Source organism: Tenrec ecaudatus, chromosome 13, assembly GCF_050624435.1.
Source record: "Tenrec ecaudatus isolate mTenEca1 chromosome 13, mTenEca1.hap1, whole genome shotgun sequence".
In the NCBI taxonomy this organism is placed as follows: Eukaryota; Metazoa; Chordata; class Mammalia; order Afrosoricida; family Tenrecidae; genus Tenrec; species Tenrec ecaudatus.
In genome coordinates, this window is record NC_134542.1 from 103,349,494 (window position 1) to 103,370,993 (window position 21,500).

At 37.0% G+C, this 21,500-nt stretch overlaps 1 protein-coding gene and 1 pseudogene across 6 annotated transcripts in view; both read left to right on the forward strand.

The window, feature by feature from the left end:
* The window catches only part of CEP192 (centrosomal protein 192), a 141,997-nt gene that overhangs the window by 44,033 nt on the left and 76,464 nt on the right, over positions 1 to 21,500 (forward strand). For all 6 annotated transcript variants that reach the window (XM_075529886.1, XM_075529890.1, XM_075529889.1 and 3 more), the window contains 6 exons: positions 6,762 to 6,892; positions 10,842 to 11,202; positions 11,539 to 11,682; positions 18,543 to 18,607; positions 19,178 to 19,387; positions 21,215 to 21,338. In XM_075529886.1, the coding sequence (XP_075386001.1) occupies positions 6,762 to 6,892; positions 10,842 to 11,202; positions 11,539 to 11,682; positions 18,543 to 18,607; positions 19,178 to 19,387; positions 21,215 to 21,338 (1,035 nt within the window). The remainder of the gene's footprint in view (positions 1 to 6,761; positions 6,893 to 10,841; positions 11,203 to 11,538; positions 11,683 to 18,542; positions 18,608 to 19,177; positions 19,388 to 21,214; positions 21,339 to 21,500) is intronic.
* LOC142424574 (small ribosomal subunit protein eS26 pseudogene) lies at positions 4,078 to 4,472 on the forward strand (annotated as a pseudogene).

Consider the following 21,500-nt stretch of genomic DNA (forward strand, 5'->3'; position numbering starts at 1 on the left):
GGAGAGGGATAAAGGAGATCCTTTGGACAGGCATGATTGCGTGGGGAAGTCATCACCACCAGAAAGCCTTGAGTTAGTCTTTGTGCATGGAGAGAAATACAGGGCTTGCTTCATTCTTCTGCATATGGAGACCAAATTTTTCCAAGACCATTTGTTGAAGACATTGTCTTTACCCCATTTGATAGATTTTGGCCCTTTGTTAAAGATCAGTTGCCTGTAGGTGGATGCATTTACTTTTGAGTTTTCTGTTCTATTCTGTTGGTCTATCATTGTACAGGACCATACTATTTCAGCTACTGTGTTTATGAATTAGATTTTTAGTTCAGGTAGACTAGAGCAAGGCCTCTTACCTAGTCCTTTTTAAGAACTTCTTTGTCCTGGGCCTCTTTCCTCTTCATATGAAGATAGGAATTAGCTTTGTCATTTCTTTAAATAATGAAGTTTGGGTTTGGATTGGAATTGCATTTTATCTACTAATTGTTTTATGTAATAATGACATTTTCACAATTTTAAGTCTGCCTACCCATGAACACAGGGTATCCTTTTGTTTTACATCTTTATTTCTGCTCTGGTCCTTTTGATTTCTTCTGTTCTTGGAGGGCTTATGTTGCCCTTTTTCCAGTTGTTGAAGGTGTTCTATTACGGTGTTGATTTTGGATATTCTCTCCCTTTTTTTTTTTTTTTACATTTTATTAGGGGCTCATACAACTCTCTTATCACAGTCCATACATATACATACATCAATTGTATAAAGCACATCTGTACATTCTTTGCCCTAATCATTTCCTTTATTTTTTTTACATTTTATTAGGGGCTCATACAACTCTTATCACAGTCCATACATATACATACATCAATTGTATAAAGCACATCCGTACATTCTTTGCCCTAATCATTTTCAAAGCATTTGCTCTCCACTTAAGCACTTTGCATCAGGTCCTCTTTTTTTCCCCTCCTTCCCCGCTCCCCCCTCCCTCATGAGCCCTTGATAATTTATAGATTGTTATTTTGTCATATTCTCTCATTTTTTTATATGTGCATTGGTTACCATAAATTGACCTCTGATAACTGCTTTTGCTGTATCCCAAAGGTGGTTTGTCTTATCGTTGTTTGTTTCAAGGGATTTTCAAATTCCATCCCTTTTTGATTTATTATTCAGTCATTTAAAAGTAGTTACTGTTCTTTCTCTGTGTTTGTCTTTATGTTTTGGCCCTTCTATTGTTGATTTCTATTTTCTATAATCTCAGAAAATAGACTGTAGAACCTCAGGTTTTTGAATGTGTTAAGACATGATTTCTAGCCTATTGTGTGGTCTGTTCTTGAGAATGTTCCTTGTGCACTGGAGAAGAGCTTGTACACTATATTTTTTGGTATAGAGTGTTCATTTGATGTGTGGAAGATCAAGTTTGTTGATTTTGTTGTTTAGCTCTTTCGTGTTTTTATTACTTTCCTGATGATCTGTCTTTCCTTGAGAGCGGCATATTGAAGATTCTCTCTTCTTAATGGTTGAGTTTTCTCTTCAAATCTGTGAGGATTTGATTAATGTATTTTGAAGATGTTTCATTGGTTGCATGTATGTTTATTATGGCTATGTCTTCTTGGGATATTGTCCCTTTAATCTGTATTTAGTGTCTCTTTTTGTAGCTCATTATGTTGTTTGCCTTGAAATTTGTTTTTTTCTGAGAATTATGTTGCCACACTTTTTTGTTGTTGCTGCCATTTGAGTGTTGTGCGTTTGTCCAGAAGACCAACAGATGGGGAAGTAATGATTAAGAAAGAATTATAAAAATAGTACAAGACTTAGTTTTAAAGAATGGTGGTGCAGGCAGGAAGAGCTAGAGGTCTCAACTTTGTTCTGATAGGGATCAAGACTGTACAGGGCAGATAGAATTTGAGAAATTGGAAGCAGTGCTTGGGGGTGAGTGACTGTCCTTTTTTGCTGTTTAGATTGACAGGATGGGGCTAGGAAAGAGGTTTATGGTTCTTCATAGGTGGCCAGGGGTGTGGGTGGCGGAACAAGAGCCTTCTCAGAAGAGAGGCTGTTGTTCTGGATTGCCCAGGGTGGTCTAACAAGGCCACTGATTCAAGGATTAGGTTGTGGAGTGGCCAGTGTGCCCAGATTGGCTGATACTTCAGCCAGGGTGCCTGGCAGTTACCGGAGCTTTCCATGCTTTGGTCTTTTGATTCTTGTGTGCTCTGTTGCCAGGGTGAATGGGTAGATAGGCTGCTGTGGGCAGTTTACCATCCAGGTGCTTCATCAGCCAAGAGGTACTCCTGAATTCAGGGGCACACACCAGTTGGTGGATGAGTAAGCTAGGTGTATGGAGGACCCAATTGCTTGGGAGTTTAGTGATTTCTCAAGTCTGCCATGAGGGCTAGGCTTCTTTCTCCCTTTCCCCCTTACCCCTCTGCTATTCTGGACTGTCTCGGACTTCAGGGAGCTCGGGTCACTTATTTATTGGGTTGAACTCCAGACTGCTTGCACCCTGCTCTTGGTGATTTTCTCCTTATTTTTTAGAGAATGGTTAACTCTCCGTGTTGATCAGCTGGTTACTTGACTCAGAAGCCTCTGATTTCCTGATTATAAATTAAGCAAGATTGATTTTACATGAACATTAACTGTAAATCCAAGCAAGATTAAGTCCTTGTTAACTTCAATCTTTTCCCTATTTATCATGATGCTACCTATCAGTCTAGTTGTGAGGATTTGGGTCTTTGTTACATTGAGTTGTAAAGAAGCAGCAATCCTTGATCTTTATCCAGTGCTTAAATTCCTCCTCACTCTCAGCAAGCAAGGTTGTGTCAGCTCCATATCACAGGTTATTAATAACCTTTCCTCCAATCCTGACAACAAATTCTTCATGTAATCCAGAAAAATAGGATTTCGTAAAAATATGGAATGCATAAATATTGACATTCAGGCATTAGCGGAAATAGACTGATATTGGCCATTTTGAATTAGGCAATCATGGTTTGCTATAAGAGAATGATTGATTCTAGAAATGGTGTTTCATTTATTGTCATAAAGGACATTTCAAGATTGATCTTGAAGTACAGTGCGCTCTGTGATAGGATACTATCTATCCACATCAGGAAATCCATTCTTTTTGCAAGGAAATTTCCGTCTCCGGCTAGTCTGAACAGTGTTGTGATGAGTATGGTGTGTATGTCAGTGTATATTGTATTTATTTCTGTGTATACCCAGCAGAGTGATTGCTGGGGTATATGGAATTTCTATTCCCAGTTCGTGGAGGTAGCTTTTAACAGAGGCTGTACATATTTACAATTATATCAGAAATGTACGAGGGCTCTAATCATTATGCATCATTGATGCAAGATGATTTATCGTTATTGCTTAAATTTGCATCTCTCAGATGACTAATGATTGTGACTATTTCTTCATGTTTGTTGCCATTTGTATGCCATCTTTGGTGAGTTGTCTGTTCATGTCCTTGGCCTCCTTTTAAAATTGGATTATTCACCCCTTTCTCTGAGTTTTAGATACTAATTTCTTTTGTGTCATTGCCAACAACTTGTCCTCTGTGAGTTCTCATTTTATTCTTTTTTTTTCATTTTATTCTTTTGATGAAGTTTTTGATGAACATGTCTTTTTTTCCTTCATTGTATTTGACTTGACAATGTACTCATGCCTTAAAATTAGGCATCTTAGGTTTGTAGCAATGCTTTTAATTTAACCTTTTTATTTTTAGAAATTAGACCCTGCATATCTAGGAAGAATAAATTTGGCATAAAGTCTTTGTTGTAAATATTTATGGTACATATTATTCACCTTAACCCAAGACATTGAACAACCTAAAAGTCAATCAACCAATAAACATGAACTAAAACTATATAATAAAATGCTATTTAGCAATAAAAATTTACAAATGGAAGATTAGAGAATGAGCAGACAACGTTAGTTAGAAATAACAGTAATTGAAAAAAAAAAGGAAATGGGAGCGGGGAGGGAGGGGAAAAATGAGGACCTGATGCCAAGCGTTTAAGTGGAGAGCAACTGTTTTGAGAATGATGAGGACGATGAAAGTACAGATGTGCCCTTGCGTCCTCGCTTCCGAGATGACAAAGTAAAGGTGTAACAACGGCCGTGCCAAGAAAAGCCGCGGCCATGTGCAGCCCATTCGCTGCAGGAACTGGGCCTACTGCGGCCCAAAGACAAGGCCATTAAGAAGTTCGTCATAAGAAACATAGTGGAGGCCGCGGCCGTCAGAGACATCTCCAAAGCGAGTGTCTTTGACGCACACGTGTTTCCCAAGCTGTACGTGAAGCTGCATTCCTGTGTGAGTTGCGCCATCCACAGCCAGGTGGTCCGGAACCGGTCACGCGAAGTCCGGAAGGACCGAACCCTGCCACCTCGATTTAGACCTGCAGGTGTGCCCCACGACCTCCTCCAAAGCCTATGTAAAGATTAGAAGCTGAAGAAAAACCTGAAAGGAAATAAAGTGGAAATTGTTCATGGGAAAAAAAAAAAAGTACAGACGTGCTTTACACAATTGATGTATGTATGGATTGTGATGAGAGTTGTATGAGCCCCTAATGAATCAATTAAAAAAAGAAGCAATAGTAATTGAAATGTTTCAGCAGATGGATATAGTATTGAAAGCACTCAATAAATTTAAATAAATTTAACAAGCTCTTGTAGGCTAGCAGTTCTGGGGTAGTGTTGGTATCTCCTTTTGTGTACTCCATATAATTGTGTGTCTGTATCTGCCAACTCCTGGGGGATAAACTGGAATATATGGACAAAATGGGTAATAATTAATGAAATAACTAGAGGTCAACTTTTAAGTATTAAGCTTTGTGATTTATACAGTTGTTAGCAGTTTTTTGGGAAGTAGGCTGTGACCAATATCGGGAAATGCTATAGCCATGTTATTAGAAACTTGCACAGAGTTATCTTTCTGTGTGGACGTACATTATATTATATAACTGAGTAGTAGTATCCTTTCTCTGTTGTATCCTCCACATCTTTTCAAAGTCTAAAACTTTTCAAAAGAGTTGTGAATAAAGATTCGCTACGAATTCGCAAAAGAATTGTGAATAAAGATACCTGGTTAAGTTGGCATTATTAGAAATAGTGTGGTATATATTTCTTAGTTGAAGTGTTGGATTGTATCTTACTCAGACATTAGGAAATCAGAAATGATATGTTGCTGTATGGTAGCACTTTGACATATTTACTGTTCCCTTCTATTGATGATTAGTTTTCCTTCTATGCAAATTATTAAATTTGTCATATGATTTATTACATAAGTTTACTGAAATTGGGATAAACATTCTGGAGGAGAAAGCAACAGGAAGAAGCAGAAAGGAAGTGGATGTTAGCAAACCCAGGGACAAGGAAACAAGTGACCTAAAATCAGTGACAAGGAGGATGTAAGAAGCCTGGTGGGGCTTGATCAAGGGCAATATAGCTGAGGGGAATTCCTGAAACCCAAATGAAGACTGAACATGATAGTGGGACAAGAGGAAAATAAAAGGAAATAGAGGAAAGAACTATGATGCAAAGGGCATTTATAGAGGTGTAAATACAGGTGTGTATATATGTAAATATGATGGGGGAAATAGATCTGTGTACATATATTTATGTATATATTTATAATATATGTACATATATTTATAATTTTAGTATTAAGGTAGCAGATGGAGATTGGGCCTCTACTCAAGTACTCCCTCAAAGCAAGAACACTTTGTTCTAATTATCTGGCATTCTGAGATGTTCACCTTCCTGACACGATTGCTGAAGACAAAATGGATGCATAAGAAAACGTGATGAAGAAAGCTGAGGGTACCCAGCTATCAAAAGATATAGCGTCTGGGATCTTAAAGGCGTGAAGATAAATGAGCAGCCATCTAACTGAGAAGCAACAAAGTTCACATGGAAGAAGCACACCAGCCTGTGCTATCGTGAGGTGTTGATGGGATCAGGTATCAGACATCAAAGACCCAGAACAAAAAATCATGTCATTGTGAAGGGGGGGGGGGGGGAGTACTGAGTGGAGACCCAAAACCAATCTTGTAGGCAATTAGACATCCCCTTACAGAATGGTCACAGGGAGGAGACGGGCCAGTCGGTGCAGGGTAGCACCAAGGAAACACAACTTTCCTCTAGTTCTTTAATGCTTCCTCCCCTCCACTCTCATGACCCCAATTCTACCTTACAAATTTGACTAGACCAGAGCATGTACACGGATACAGATAAAGAGCTGGAAACATAGGGAATCCAGAACAGATTGGCCCCTCAGGACCAATATTGAGAGTAGCCAAACTAGGAATGTAAGGGTAAAGTGGGGGAGAAAAGAGGAAATGATCACAATGATCTACATATAACCCCCTCCCAGGGGGATGGGCAATAGAAAAGTGGGTGAAGGGGGACGTCATTGTAAGACATGAAAAAAAAATTATAAATTATAAAGGATTCATGAGGGAAGGAAGGGAAGAGAAAAAAATGAGCTGATATCAAGGACTCAAGTAGAAAGAAATGTTTTGAGAATGATGATGGCAACAAATGTGCTTTATACACAATGGATGGATGTATGGTTTGTCATAGGAGTTGTACGAGCCCCCAATAAAATGATTAAAGAAAAGAAAGAAAATGATGATGGCAACAAATGTACAAATGTGCTTGACATGGATGAATTATGGATTGTGATAGAAGATGTATGAGCCCCCAATAAAATGATTTATTAAAAAATAGGATTACTGTAATTTTGACATAGTTCCATTTTTTCTTTTATTTTCAGGTAATTCTGTACGAACTGGAGATAATAGAAAGCATATAGATATGTTACCATACAACTCTAGTACTTGGAGAACTGAAAAGGAGAAAGGAAGGGCAGAAGCCTCGAATGGTATTGTTCCACATAGTAACAGAGTAAGTTTATATGCGTTTTTTTCAATTTTTCCTAAAGTTGTATTTGTATGCTATCAGTAATTTTCTGAACAATTCTTGATTTGGGGAAAATTTTTAAAGGTCTAAAGATAATAAGCACTACCATGAGTTTTTGTGTATATTGGTATGTCTTATTTCAGAACACTAAAATGATAAGAAGTACAGTTATACTTTTTCCCAAATTTAAACATTTAATGACTTACATTTAGATTCATTTGAAACGTTCTTTCGCTCCTTGTCTAATCATTAAATTAAAAAAGCAGAGGCATCAACTGAGTCCAAGTGGAAGAAGCACACCTGCCTTTGTGATCTAAGGATTGTAGAAATAAAATCCAAATTTGAAGGAAGGAATGATATTAGAGTTTACATTTGTGGATATCTAGTTTGCAGAAGACTGTGGATGAAAATGGAAACCCAAAATCCATTTTCAGGGTTACACTTTGATAAGCCTCTGGTGACTATCCTCAGACCATAGTCACAGGATGTGAGTAGCTTTTGTTATCAGAGTATTGTAGAGGTGATTGTAGTAGATATAAACTCTCAAACCAAACTCACAGTAAGAGTCAATGTAGCCATAGTTAAGTGAATATGTAACATCTTATTCGATCCTTATAAAAGCTGTGTCAGTCTTTTTTAAAACACACGTGAATTAAACCTCTGACAGATGCCCTGTGGTGAGTCCCTCTGAACACAGGCCAGGGTGACTAGGCTTGCTCTCACGCGCAGTGCTCTTGAAAGTCGATGATGGCAAATGTAGTTAGGTTAAAATTTAATACTTTACTATTCGATCTCCCTTTGGACCCATCTTAAAGGTGTTCTAGTTTTTAATGCTTTCACTTTACTTTCGATTGAGATTTTTTTCTGTTTTATTTTGTTATGGTTGTTAGCTTTTTTGGGGGTAAGTTTTTGAGTATTCGAAGCCCAGATGGGTGAATCAATAGAGACAGTAACTAGGTCAATGATTTCTTGTGGATATGGCAGGGAATGGTTGAGGCAGGGGTGGTGGTGGCGGCGAGGAATGGGAAGCTAATTATAAGGAGTACAAGAAATAAGAAAATGTTCTAAAATTGATTATAGTAATGATTGTACATCTTTCATGATATGATTGAACTATTGAATTGTATGATATATGGATTATGTCTCAATAGAACTGCTTAGAAAAACAAAAAAAATTAAAATTTTAACCAAAAAGTAAATTAAAAAGACGTCTAAAAAACCTTTTATGTTGCTCACAAGCATTGTTATTTTTATTTTAAAATTTTTCCTGTTTTATTAATGGCACCACATTTTTTTTGTGTGCTTGAAACTGATTGGTCATTTCTTTGTCCCTTAATGTGTAATACTTGTACAATGGTAAGTCACAAAATATTGCTACTGGGGAGCCAGTTTATATTTACGTTAGTTCCTCTAAAGAAAATTTGTTAGAAGTGTCTCCAGACCTGCTATTTTAGTATTACCCTTGTCTTGGTCTCATTGGATAACTGCTAAAAAAAAATGGGGCCAATCTGAACAGTGTTAGTTTCTACACCTAGTAGGATATTTAATACATAAATCTTCAACCACTTACCTGTATAATTATAGTGAGTTTAGTTGGTTACTCAAGCAGAAACCCTGATTGTGAAGTAGTTATGAGGTAGGCCATAGGGTCAGGTAGACCACAGGTCAGCAATTCAAAACCACTAGCAGCTCCTCAAGAAAAAGTCCAGGCTTTCAACTTCTGTAAAGAGTTTTAGTTTTGGAAGCCCATTTGGGGCAGTTCTGCCTCGTCTTAACGGATTGCTATGATTCAGAATGGACCAGATGGCAGTCAAGTGTGGTTACCCACGTTTTTCTCAAGGTGGGTGCTCTCGGCACCTTGGGAACCACTGGAGTGATGTAGGGACTGCAGAAGGAGACACCTGGGCATTATCCTGGATTATGGGCTGTAGTACAAAACTTTTAATTGCCAAAGTGGCATTGAGTAATTTTTTTTTCCTTTAAAGGGGCTGGTAAGCCAAATAGGTTTGAGACTGTGGGTTACACTAATGGGCTAACTAATGTAAAAAGGAATTAAATATTTCTAAATTCACGGACTTTAAAGACAATAGAATTTTTACATGAACTGGTTGAAGCTTCTTGCTAATTCTAAATATATTGAATGATGTATAACCTATCTTTATTATGAAAATAAGTTTAAAAAAATCAACCTTCGATTTTTTTACCTATAAAATTTAGAATTAGCATTAGAAGCAAAAGACATTTAGAGAGGTATAAATATAGGCGTGTACATATGTAAATATATTAATATATAATGATAGGGATATAGGTCTATGTACATATATTTTAATGTTAAGTAAATATTAAGGCATCAGACAGACATTGGGCCTCTACTCAAGTTCCCCTTCATTGCAACAACACTTTGTTCTAATAACTTGGCATTCTGTGATGCTCACCCTCCCAATAAGATTGCTGAAGTCAAAATTGGTGCATAAGCTAATGTGAAGAAAGCCGATGGTGCCTGGCTATTAGAAGATATAGTGTCTGGAGTCTTAAAGGCTTGACTTTAAACAAGAGGCCATCTAGCAGGGTAACACAAAGTCCACATGGAAGAAACACCAGCCTGTGTGATCATGAGGTGTCGACAGGAGCAGGTATCAGAATACCAACAAATAAACATAACGATACAAAAGAGGGGGTTGGAGTGGAGACCCAAAGCCCATCCGTAGACACCTTGACATTCCCTGATAGAAGGGTCACAAGGAAGGGATGAGCTAACCAGGGTGCAGTATAGCACCAACAAAACATACAACATTCCTCTAGTTCTTGAATGCTTCCCACTCTTCCACTATCATGACCCCGTTCTACGTTACAAATCTGGCTAGACCAGAGCATGTACACTGGTATAGGTAAGAGCTCGCAGCAGGGAATCCAGGACCGATAAACCTCTCAGAAAGCATAATGGGAATGATGGTACCTTGAGGGAAGAGGGAAGGTATGGTGAGAAGGAGGGAACTGATCGGAATGATCGACAAATAACACCCCTCCCCCCAACGGGGACAAACAACACAAATGTATTTGAAGGAAGACAGTGGACAATGTAAAATATGAAAATAACATACCATATATACTCGAATATAAGCCGACCCGAGTATAAGCCAAGGTACCTAATTATTACCTGGGAAACCAGAAAAACTGATTGACTCGAGTATAAGCCTAGGGTGGGAAATGCAAGATGTGGATTAACACAGAGACCAGAGGGGAAACACGGAGCGTAGCCACAGACACATCCTTATCAGTTCAGCTGCTTGTGTAAGTGAATCACTACGGGTGTTTCTGTGAATTGGAGCTGTCCACGTCATAGGACGGCTCTGATTGGTTAGATGTGAGTAAACAGACAATCAAAGCCTTGCAGTGTCAGCGGGGCTTTGAATGAACAGAGGAGGAAAGGCAATCACCCGTGAGATGTTACACCTTACTGGAGTACCACTGACCGGTGTTTTTGTACCGAAAAACTCGGCTTATACACGAGTATATACGGTAATTATCAAGGGGTCACAAGGGTTGAAGCATGGGGAAGGGAGGGAAAAAAAGCTGATACCAAAGGCTCAAGTAGAAAAAAAAATGTTTTCAAAATTATGATGGCAACATATGATCAATTGTGCTTAATACAATTGATGTATGGATTGTTATAAGAGCTGCAAGAGGGGGTAGGGAGGGAGGGGAAAAATGAGTTGTTGATATCAAGGACTGTTTTGAGGATGATGATGGCAACAAATGTACAGATGTGCTTGACACAATGGATGGATGATAAGAGTTGTATGGGTCCCCAATAAAATGATTTTTAAAAGAAGGGGGGAAAAAGCTGTAAGAGCTCTCAATAAAATGATTTATTAAAAATTAGCATTAATTATGAAAAAGATAAGATTTACTGTTTATTACTTAATTTTTACAGGAAGGCACAAGAGATGAAGTTCTGGTGATGACTGTCAAGTCTACTGATGTGAACATTAACCCTATTCATTTTCATGACCAAACTACCAAGAAAGATGATTTGAACTTGACTGGACCTTTAAAGCAAGAGACACAGCCTCTGCACCAAAAAAACCTTTTGGAGTCAGACCCAAAAGTAATTTTGCCATCAGATGAATACTTAGACACTGAGACTCCTGGGACGTTCATTAAAAATAACATGGATATAACATCTTTGATATCTACTGATGACAATGAGATTAAGTCCACTGATAATCTCTGGTCACCAACCTATGAAAGGCGAACAAGTGACAGTTATGAGTCCTTTGAAAAGAGTAAAGACCGTAAGTTTGTGTTTGTTTTTTCTTCGTTTTGTTTTTTTAACACAGAAGTATATGATAAAATGTCTGTTTGAGGTCGACTTTTTTTCATATGAATTTTGTATATATTTTAAAATACTACTCCAGGATAATTGAAGTTCAAAACCTATTGTCTTTAATTAAAAGTATAGTGGAATTTTACCTATCTAAAGCTTTCTCTTTGCATTTCTCTCTTACTGTCCATTGTAGACTTTTATTGTGTTTAACGTGACTTTTCTTTTGGGGAAACGAATGGTCTGTCAACAGACTTTGATATTGGATATATATGTTTTTTTGTGTTGTTGTTTTGTTTTTTTTAAGAAATTGATCAGCCGCAGAGTGTGGTATATCAAAATGAAGAGGGCAAATGGGTAACGGATCTTGCTTACTACACATCATTTAATAAGGAACAAGATTTAAATATGTCTCTGTTTGATGAGATGAATGAAGACTTCAGATCTGGTCGTAAGTTTATTAATAGCAATGCTTATTTTACTGTCTTCATTGTTTCTGGTGGTGTTTCTGAGAGGACCCCCCGTATATGAAGGGGATTCAAAAAGTTCTTGTAAAAATGGAATTAAAAGATAATGGACTATTCCCAGTCACTTTGAAGAGAGAAAGTGGAAAGCATGGGGCATGCTTTAGACCAGCCAGCAGTTCATTGTAGGCAGCGTGCTTAGGGAAATTAATTCACTGCCATCGAGGTCCTGCTGATCCATAGTGATCCGATACGACAGGGTAGTATCGTGCGTTTCAGAAACTTTATATAACTGTTTATGGGAGTAGAATGCCCTGTCTTTTCCACTTGCAGCTGCTGGTGGTTTCGAACTGCTGATCTTGAGGATCACAGCCCAAGCTTAATCACTATGCCACTGGTCTCTTTGGCAAAATTAGCAATGAAGAAATAAAATTGCAGAGGTAAGCTAGAGCTAGGAAGTAGATAGAGCTCTGATACTCAGTTGAGCATTGCTTAATAAGCGGTAGAGTGTTCCTGAAATTCTTTTCTTTTATGAACCTTGTTCTGCCATTGATGTTATAGTGAGAAATAACAGAAAATGTCTGATGGTAGCATATGAAGTGGTTAAGATTTGTTGGCTGAATGTATAGCAATAGTAGGCAAGAAATTATTGAGATCTGTTGCCTGAGTTAGTTGGGATGATGGCAAAACTACTAAGTGATGGAGAAATTGAAAGAAATCACAGATTTTGTATGATTGTGGCTTGAGATGAAGATATTCAGTAGTTGGAAATATGGGTTAGAAATTTGAGGTTATGAGGGAGGGGGGAATGGGGAGGGCGGGGAAAAGTGAGCTGATACCAAGGGCTCAAGTAGCAAGCAAATGTTTGGAGAATGATGATGGCAACAAATGTACAAATGTGCTTGACACAAAGGATGTACGTATGGATTGTGATAAGCATTGTATGAGCCCCGAATAAAATGATTAAAAAAAACATACAAGTTCAAAATGAAAAAAGAAAGAAAGAATACGAAATCTCAGCATTACAAAATATTGCTCAGGAAAAGACTTGTTGGGCAGCTTGAGTGGTTATGAACATTAAGTGTTATTTTTTCCATTTCCCCAAAACTGTGGACTTTCATGATTACTCAGTAATAAATGAACTTTTGTCTTTACAGATGAAAAAAAAGGAATTTGAGGTTATGTTACAGTTAGAGTTAATTTTTTAGGGATAATGCATACAGAGGTAATAGTTGTACTAGATGAACTAACTGATTGAGAGTAAGATGATGAAATGCTTTTCTGTGAGTTCTTCTAGCGTCCGCATTTTGCAGACAGTCGATGACAGTCGTGTAAACAGCATCTGAGACAGAGGAAGAATAAACCTATGGTAGCCATAGGATGGTAGAACTCCAAGGAGAACTTGCTCAATATCTTGAGATAGCTAGTTCAGTGAGAGTACAAATTAAACAGTAGACATGGAGATTTTCTATTTAGTTATGGAGTTCTCATGTTGGTGATGTGAATATAAATTGGGAGTGTTATTGAGAAAAACTGTTTGGCAATGTCTTAGAAAGATGAATTTTTAATTTATAGTTTATGGTCCAATTATTATACATCTGCAGTTAAACACAAAAATCATTGTAATTGAGTTGATGCTGATTCATAGCAATCCTATAGGGCAGGCTAGAACTGCCCCTGTTAATTTCTGAGACTGTTTAAAGGAGTAGAAAGCCATGTCTTTCTTTGTTTTTTATTTTTTAAATTTATTGGGGGCCTGTACAACTCTTATCACAATCCATTTATCCATCATGTGTCAAGCACATTTGTCCATTTGCTGCCATCATCATTCTTAAAACATTATTCTTTCTACTTGAGCCCTTGGGTTTAATTCATTCCCCACCCCCTGCCTCCCTCATGAACCCTTGATAATTTATATTGTTTTCCATGTCTTACACTGACTGATGCTCCCTTCACCCACTTTTCTTTTGTCCCTCCTGGGAAGGGGTTATATGTAGTTCATTGTGATTGGTTCCCTCTTTCTCCCCCCACCTTACTCTCCTGGTATTGCTACTCTCATTATTGATCTTGAGGGGTTTATCTGTTCTGGATTCCCTATTTTTCTGTCTCTTACCTGTACCAGTGTACATGCTTTGGTCTAGCCGGATTTGTAAGGTAGAATTGGGATCGTGATAGTTGGGTAGGGGGAAGCATTAAAGAATTAGAGGAAAGTTGTATGTTTCATTGGTGCTATACCTACACCCTGACTGGTTTCTGTCTTCATTTTTTTTCCTTTTATTATTTTATTAGGGACTCATACACCTCCCATCACAATCCTTACATACATCAATTGTGTAAAGCACATTTGTACAATCATTGCCCTCCCTCATCATTCTCAAAACATTTGCTCCCCACCCAAGCCCCTGGCATCAGGTCCTCATTTTTTCCCCTCCTCCTCCCCCTCCCCCAGTTCATCTCTTCTTTGTGACCGTTCTATAAGGGGAATACTGAACGTTTTACATTAATATATTTAAGATAATACAACAGACTATTTCATTCTATATATTGAAATGTGCACATACCTAAAGTTACAAAACATAAAGCATCTTTCAAGCTAAAAATATTAAGAAAATCTTCAAGCCTTTAGTTTCAGTATTGAAGGATTCTATGGGCAGTGTTCAAGGGTTGTTGGTGCTGTCAGCTAAGTATTGTTGGAGTACTAACCCCAAGGTTAATGATTCACATCCAATGTCTGCTCCATAAGAGAAAGATGAGATCTATTCCCATAAAGATTTCAGCCTTAGAAATCCTACATAGGGGTGCAGTGGGTCAGAATTTACTTGAAATTGAGTTTACGGTACTTTTTTTATTTGAGCAAAATGTTATACAGAACTACTGTACCAAAAAGAATTATTGGATAGTTAGCCATTTTAGGATGTAATTTAAAATAAATAACTGATGTTATTGAAGGAAGAAATTCCAGCTCTACTGAACACAGGCTTCAGGAATTGATGTTTCATGAAACAATCAAGATGTTTTAACAAACGTAAAGTTAGAGGTCTTTCCTTGGCTGTGCCAGGAAATTTGGAAGACTACTACATGACCACCAAACTTTGATAGATCTCTATTTGTGCATAAACCAACAGAAATGGAATTAACTAAGATCATCAGTATCACACACAATTAAAATTTTGCCGAAGATAATTAAAAACAAGGTTGCAGCAGTATATTAATAGGCAGCTGCGAGAAATTCAAGCTAGATTCAGAAGCAGAAATGGAAAAAGGGCCATCCTTTTTCCATTCAGAAATCCTCACAACTGGTCCAGTAACATCATGATAAACCAGAAAAAACAAACCCACTGTCACTGAGTTGATTCCAACATTGATATCATTGTGGACATCAGACAAATCTTTGCATAAAACCGAGATTACCAGAAAAATATTTACCTTAGTTTTTAATGACAGTTCAAAGATATTCACCTGTGTGGATCAGAACAAATTACAGATGACGTTAAAAAGAATGGGCTTTTCAGAACACGTATCTGTTCCTGTGGTGCAGAACAGGAAGCAGCCATTCAAATTGAACACGGGAATGCTGTGAAGTGGCTAATTGTAGCCACTGAGGTATTCAGGTGATTGTGGGAAGGTTTGGTAAAGAATTTTTTCAAGAAAATCATTTTATTGGGGGCTCGTACAAATCTTACTACAATACATACACACATCTATTGTGTCAGCATTTGTACGTTGGTTATTGTCATCATTCTCAAAACATTTGTTTTCTGTTTGAGCCCTTGGTATCAGCTCCTCATTTTCCCCCGTCCCTCCCTGTTCCTCCCTCCTTCATGAACCCTTAATAACTTATAAATTACTATTTTGTCATATCTTACACTGTGTGATGTCTCCCTTCACCCACTTTTCTGTTGTCAGTCCCCTAGGAAGGAGGTTATATGTAGATCCTTGTAATCAGTTTCCCCTTTCTACCCCACCTTCCCTCCACCCTCCTGGTATTGCTACTCACCACTAGTCCTGAAGGGTTCATCTGTTCTGGATTCCCTGTGTTTCCAGTTCCTATCTGTACCAGTATACATCCTCTGGTCTACCCATATTTGTAAGTCGAATTGGGATCATGATAGTGGTGGAGAAGGAAGCATTTAGGAACTAGAGGAAAGTTGTATGTTTCATCGCTGCTACATCACACCCTTACTTGCTCGTTTCCTCCCCGCGACCCTTCCATAAGGGGATGTCCAGTAGCCTACAGATGGGCTTTGGGTCCCCAATCTGCACTCCACCTCATTCACAGTGATATGATTTATTGTTCTTTGATGCCTGAAATCTGATCCCTTCAACACCTTGTGATTATACAGACTGGTTTGCTTCTTCCATGTGGGTGGTTTGGTAAAGAATTTGACATAGATCCATATAATCAATGAAGTTCTGCTTCTGATAATTTGTGGCAGATAATCACACAAGGTAACGCAAAATTGTAGATATTTGACTGAAGTATTCACGAATGTTTTGAGCCATCTATACAGTTACTTAAAATCAATGTGAAATTTAATTTGTTAAAGTAAAATTGGTTGCGAATCAAAACAACAATGAGATATTTCCCTACACTGACAATTGCAGACAAATTAAAAAGAAAAACCGAACAAAATAAATGCTGGAGAGGCTAAGGAGAGATTGGAATCCTCATACTCTGCTGGTGGGACTAAATATATATGACCCCTGTGGAAAGTAATATGGCAGTACTTCAAATAACTAGGAATAGAAATTCCATAAGACCTAGCAATCCCCGAAGAAGTAAGAGCCATAACACAAGCAGCACTGTTTACATTAGCAAGCAGAAGAAAATGAAAGTGTCCATTAGTGGGTAAAGAAACTGGTAACTATAGACAATGGAATACCTTGCACCGCCAATCACTAGGCTCAAACATGAGACTACTGTTGCAAGGAATGGGAAAAATAAACTAAGATAAGACTTTGATACCAGAGCCAATAGACTTGAGATTGCCAAATTTGTGGAGTGGGGTTGGCGGGTGAGGATAAGGGAGGGAAGATTAAGTAATGGACTAGACCAGCGTAGGCAAACTTTTGATATAGAATAGCAAATCCTGTCCCTCATGACAATTTAAAAATTATTTGAGAGGCATTTTTACAAACAGATGAAATCACTGTTCTCTGAATAATCTCCTTTTGAAATTTTCAATTTTACTTGAAAGCCACACGTATGTACTGAAAGAGGCACAGGCAGCTCCAGAGCCATGGTTGGCCGACTAGCGTGAGGATGGTTAAGAAATCACGGAGCCGGTGAAGGTAGAACTGTTGGCCTGCGGGTGGGGAATTTGGTTAATATTTTTAAAAGTTGATTATAGAGTTGATGATCTGAAATGTAAACCATCACCTAATTTACAATAACATTGTTACAAAAATACGCAAACTAGGTTTCTTCTAGGGTGATTTTTATGAGCAGTTTCCTTCCTTTCCTATCTTGACTGTTATGCTGTTACTTTACCATTCTTGGCAGTGATTTTACCTTACTTTGAGTCAGAGATCACTCAAAGTCTAACTAGAGAAATCTTTATATGGAATTAGACCATTTGTGTGCACTTGAGGTTCTCTTGATCATCATTTACGGATCTGTAGGTTAACAATGTTTTTATAAGAAGTGATTTATTGACAAAGGTAACAAAATAGAATTGTTCTGATACTTAGAAATCATGAACTATCTTTGATGCTCTGCTTTTCTTGATTAATATTTATTAATGAGAGTGAGGCATGAGCTGGGTTGCCTCTAGTGGGTTGCCAGTTTGGCTACTAACCCCAAGGTCCACAGTTTGGAATCACCAGCTGCTCTGTGCTAGAAAGACAACACTTTCTACTCCTGTAAAGAGTTAAAATCTCAGAAATCCTTAGGGACAGTTTTACCCTGCCCTGTAAGGTGTCTATGAGAATCCACTGGATGGAAGAGAGTTTGGATTTTGAGGCCTTTAATGGAATGTCAGGTAAAGTAACATCAACAGCGGTAGATTTTTTTGATGTCACCATGTTTAAAATCCTCCTTAGGTGTAATGTATGAAGCAGGGTTTTGTTTGCCCCTATTGTCACCAACCCCTGCCATTCTTTGCTCTTTTAACTTTGGCCTGTGTGGCATTTCAGTGTTTTATTCTGTGATCTTACTTAATCTAGAGACTGCTACTAGTAAGTGGACTTGACTTTTTCTTTTTAATTTTACAATGAACATTTATTTTGTAAATGATCTTATAGACATAAGTCCTAAAATCACATAATTTCTAATTTGAACATAAAACAATGCCAAATCTCCCGATGAAATGGACTTTGCTTTCTTCGGTGTGAACTGAGGGGTTCAGTAGGAACTTTAAAGGTAGTCACTAGGTTATCTCTCTTTGTCCATATATGGGGTTTCTTGGGCTTATGGGACTTTCATTTGTAAAACTGGGTTAGTTTTTGAGCCAACCAGTATGGTTGGAACGTTAGTAGATATTCTTATTAAGAGCTTATGAGAAAGCTTAATCATTGTGATTGTTCCAGATAAAATCCCATGGGTAGTTATTACTGTAATATAGGTGTACCAGTTTTTCTAAGCTAATAATAATTTAAATCTTCTAAAAATAAAAGCTTATGTCACCAATCCACTTTAGTAAGTAAGGGCAAGGATATTCATTACCAAAAGTTGGATGACTACAAGCTTCAGTGCTTAATACAAATATTTCGCTTATGTGGGTAGGAGCTTTCATATAAATCCTGTATTAATTTATATCCTTAATGTTTTATTATTCTAACTGGCTAAATTATAGTGGTTTAATTAGGCCTTATATGATGTAATTATACAGACTTTTTATTTCTTAAGCTGAAGCATTATCTTTGATTGCACAAGATGAAGAAGAATTTTATAAAGAACATCAATTTATACAGGTTTGTGATTATTTGCATTAAACAATATTTTAAGTTTTCTCTTTCATTAATTTAAAAATAGGCCAAATATAAATATTTTCTGAATAGTCATATAGTCAGTATAGAATTATTTCTGTATTTTGTGTAGTTAAACAATTTCTGCCCTTTATGCTCTAAATGAATAATTGAAAAGTATGTAGTCTGAAATGTATTTTTAATTCAGTTAAAATTGATTTATTAGGCTTTATAGATAATCCATATTTTAAAAATGATGGAATCTTAATTTGTTTTGGGTGAAGATGTACCCTGAAAAAATGTTAAATTATTAATTAGTATAAAATGACATTTTAAAATTACTAATTATTGTTTGATCAAGCAATATACTAGGGCAGTGTACATTGTAAATTAAATATGTAAAAACTGAATTTTTATCCCTCTAGATTTCATTGCCTGTATTAGCTGCTTAAAGTTGAGTTTTCTAATAATAAAAATTATTTTAAAAAAATTTCAGCTATTTTTTTCCTTCCCAATAGAAGAGTAGGAAAAATGCTTGCTGGAGGAGGGAATAATACCAACTTTCCTTCTTTATAGGAAGAAAATATAGATGCCCAGAATATTTCAGTTGCACTAGGGGATACATCTTGGGGGATTTCAGTTAATTATAATCTCTTGAAGAAATCACCTAACACATCAGATTTGAACAAAGATGATGCCAGTTACTTACGTCTATCTTTGGGAGAGTTTTTTGCTCAGAGATCTGAAGCTCTTGGTTGCCTTGGTGGTGGTAACAATGTGAAAAGAGTAAGTATGAAATATTCTGCAAATGGTTAAACTAGAGCATTGGCTGTCAAGCAGATACAGAGTATGGATATTAGTAATGGGTTTCAAAAGCTTAGGGCTGAGTTCAGTCCTATCTCTATATTATAACTAATCCTTTGATATTGAACACGTTATTGAACTCCTCTATAAAATGGCTATTTTGGGTAACAAAACATGGAAGCTTTCAGTACACACATTGAAGGTACAAAATCAAAGGACTTACTGACATATTTCATGTAATGGTTTAAGGTTACTAGAGGGATTGTTTATTAAAACTCAGAAGCCCTGGGGGCACTGTGAGGTAAACATTGAACTGATAAATCACAAACTGAGTTATTCAAACCACTATCCACTCTTTAGGAGAAAGTGAGACTGTGTGCCCCTGTGAAGACTTTTAGCCTGGGAAACCATGCATAGAGTCATAAGAATCACCTCAGTGGTAGTGAGGTTCTTTCTGCTTGTTTTATTAAAACTGGATTCTGATAGGAGTTTAATTTGTGTGTGTAATAGATGTAATGTTAGAAATCCTAGTTAATTGACAGAATTTAAATACGAAACTGAAAGGTGATCTATTCTATGCAGTATACTAAAATTAAAATACATACTTTAGGAAGGTAGACTCTTTTGCCTGGAATAATTAGGATTTTGGGGATTGTTAAAGAATTTGAAGATTAACTGGATTTCTTATTAAATAGATTTTTCTAATAAATCAATTTTTCCATGATCCAGTGCTTTGTTTTAAATCTTAATTACATTCAAGTTACTGGATCAAGGGAAACAATTCTTAAGTGAAGATTATTCAAAAATTGAGCTCATTTATCAAATTAAACCTATAATGTGATCATCTGACAGTTTTGTAAAAAATGACAAATGGTTATTCCCTGCCATTTATCGTGCTGCTCCAAAGCAAACCTGTCTGAAACCTTCAATCAGGATTACACTAAATCTTAACATAGACAATAAGGATCACTGTTTCTGTGCCATAGAACAGCCTTATACTGTACGTTTGGAGTCCCTGAGTGCGGCAAGTAGTTACTGTGCTTGGATGTTAAATGAAAGATTGGAGGTTCAAGCTTACTCATGGCACTTTTAATGTCTGGTGATCTATGTCTAAATCATCAACCCTGGAGCATAATTGTACTACAGTGCACATGTAGCAGTGAGTTGGAGTCTACCCAATGGCAACTAGGTTTTGGTTTATACTGTAAATTCTCAAAAAAACAAGATTTTTATCCCCCTACCCCCACACACCCCCAGGCACATAGAGTTTGTTACTGAGATTTGGACAATGTCTGGTACTCAGTACTAATTGTCAAAGGAGAAAACTATCATTTTTGAGTTTTTTTAATTTGGATATCTCAAAAACCTGAACAAACAGACTTACTGTCATCAAGTCAACACTGACTTCTAGTGACCCTCTAGGACAGACTAGAACTGCCCATTTGAGTTTTTAAGACTCTTAAGTCTTCATGGCAGGACAAGGGCTCCTTTTTCTCCCAAGGGACTGTTGGGTTTGGACTGCTAACCTGTAGATAGCAGCCAGGTCAGTTGACTTATCCACCAGGGCTCCTGGAGTTGTCAGTAGGCAAGTTATTGGACAGTATTGGCTCTGATGATTAAAGCTGGATTAGTAATAAAGAAATAAAAGGCTTTTAAAGTTCATTGTTCATCATTTCAATAGAAAAAATTCAGAATACTGAAGTAAGTTAACGATAGCTTATGGTATTATAAATAATCAAACAGTTGAAAATTAATAATTGAAAAGCACTAGAAATAAGGAAATAATTCACAAGTTTAATTATTTTGTAGCCATCATTTGGTTACTTTATTAGATCACCAGAGAAGAGAGAACCTGTTGCTTTAATAAGAAAATCTGATGCAACAACAAGCAACGTGGAAATGGAAATGGCTCATCTTAACAATTTGCATTCAGGTAATATATTAAATGAAGGGTCTTTTAGGAACCTTATTTCTTCCTGTACCTTCCTAGTTACATACTTATGTCTTTTATGAGCATTGATATATAAATAAGCTACTCTGGGAGTTAAAATTTTTGACTTACATGCCACCTGTAGTTAGGAATTAATCCTCATAA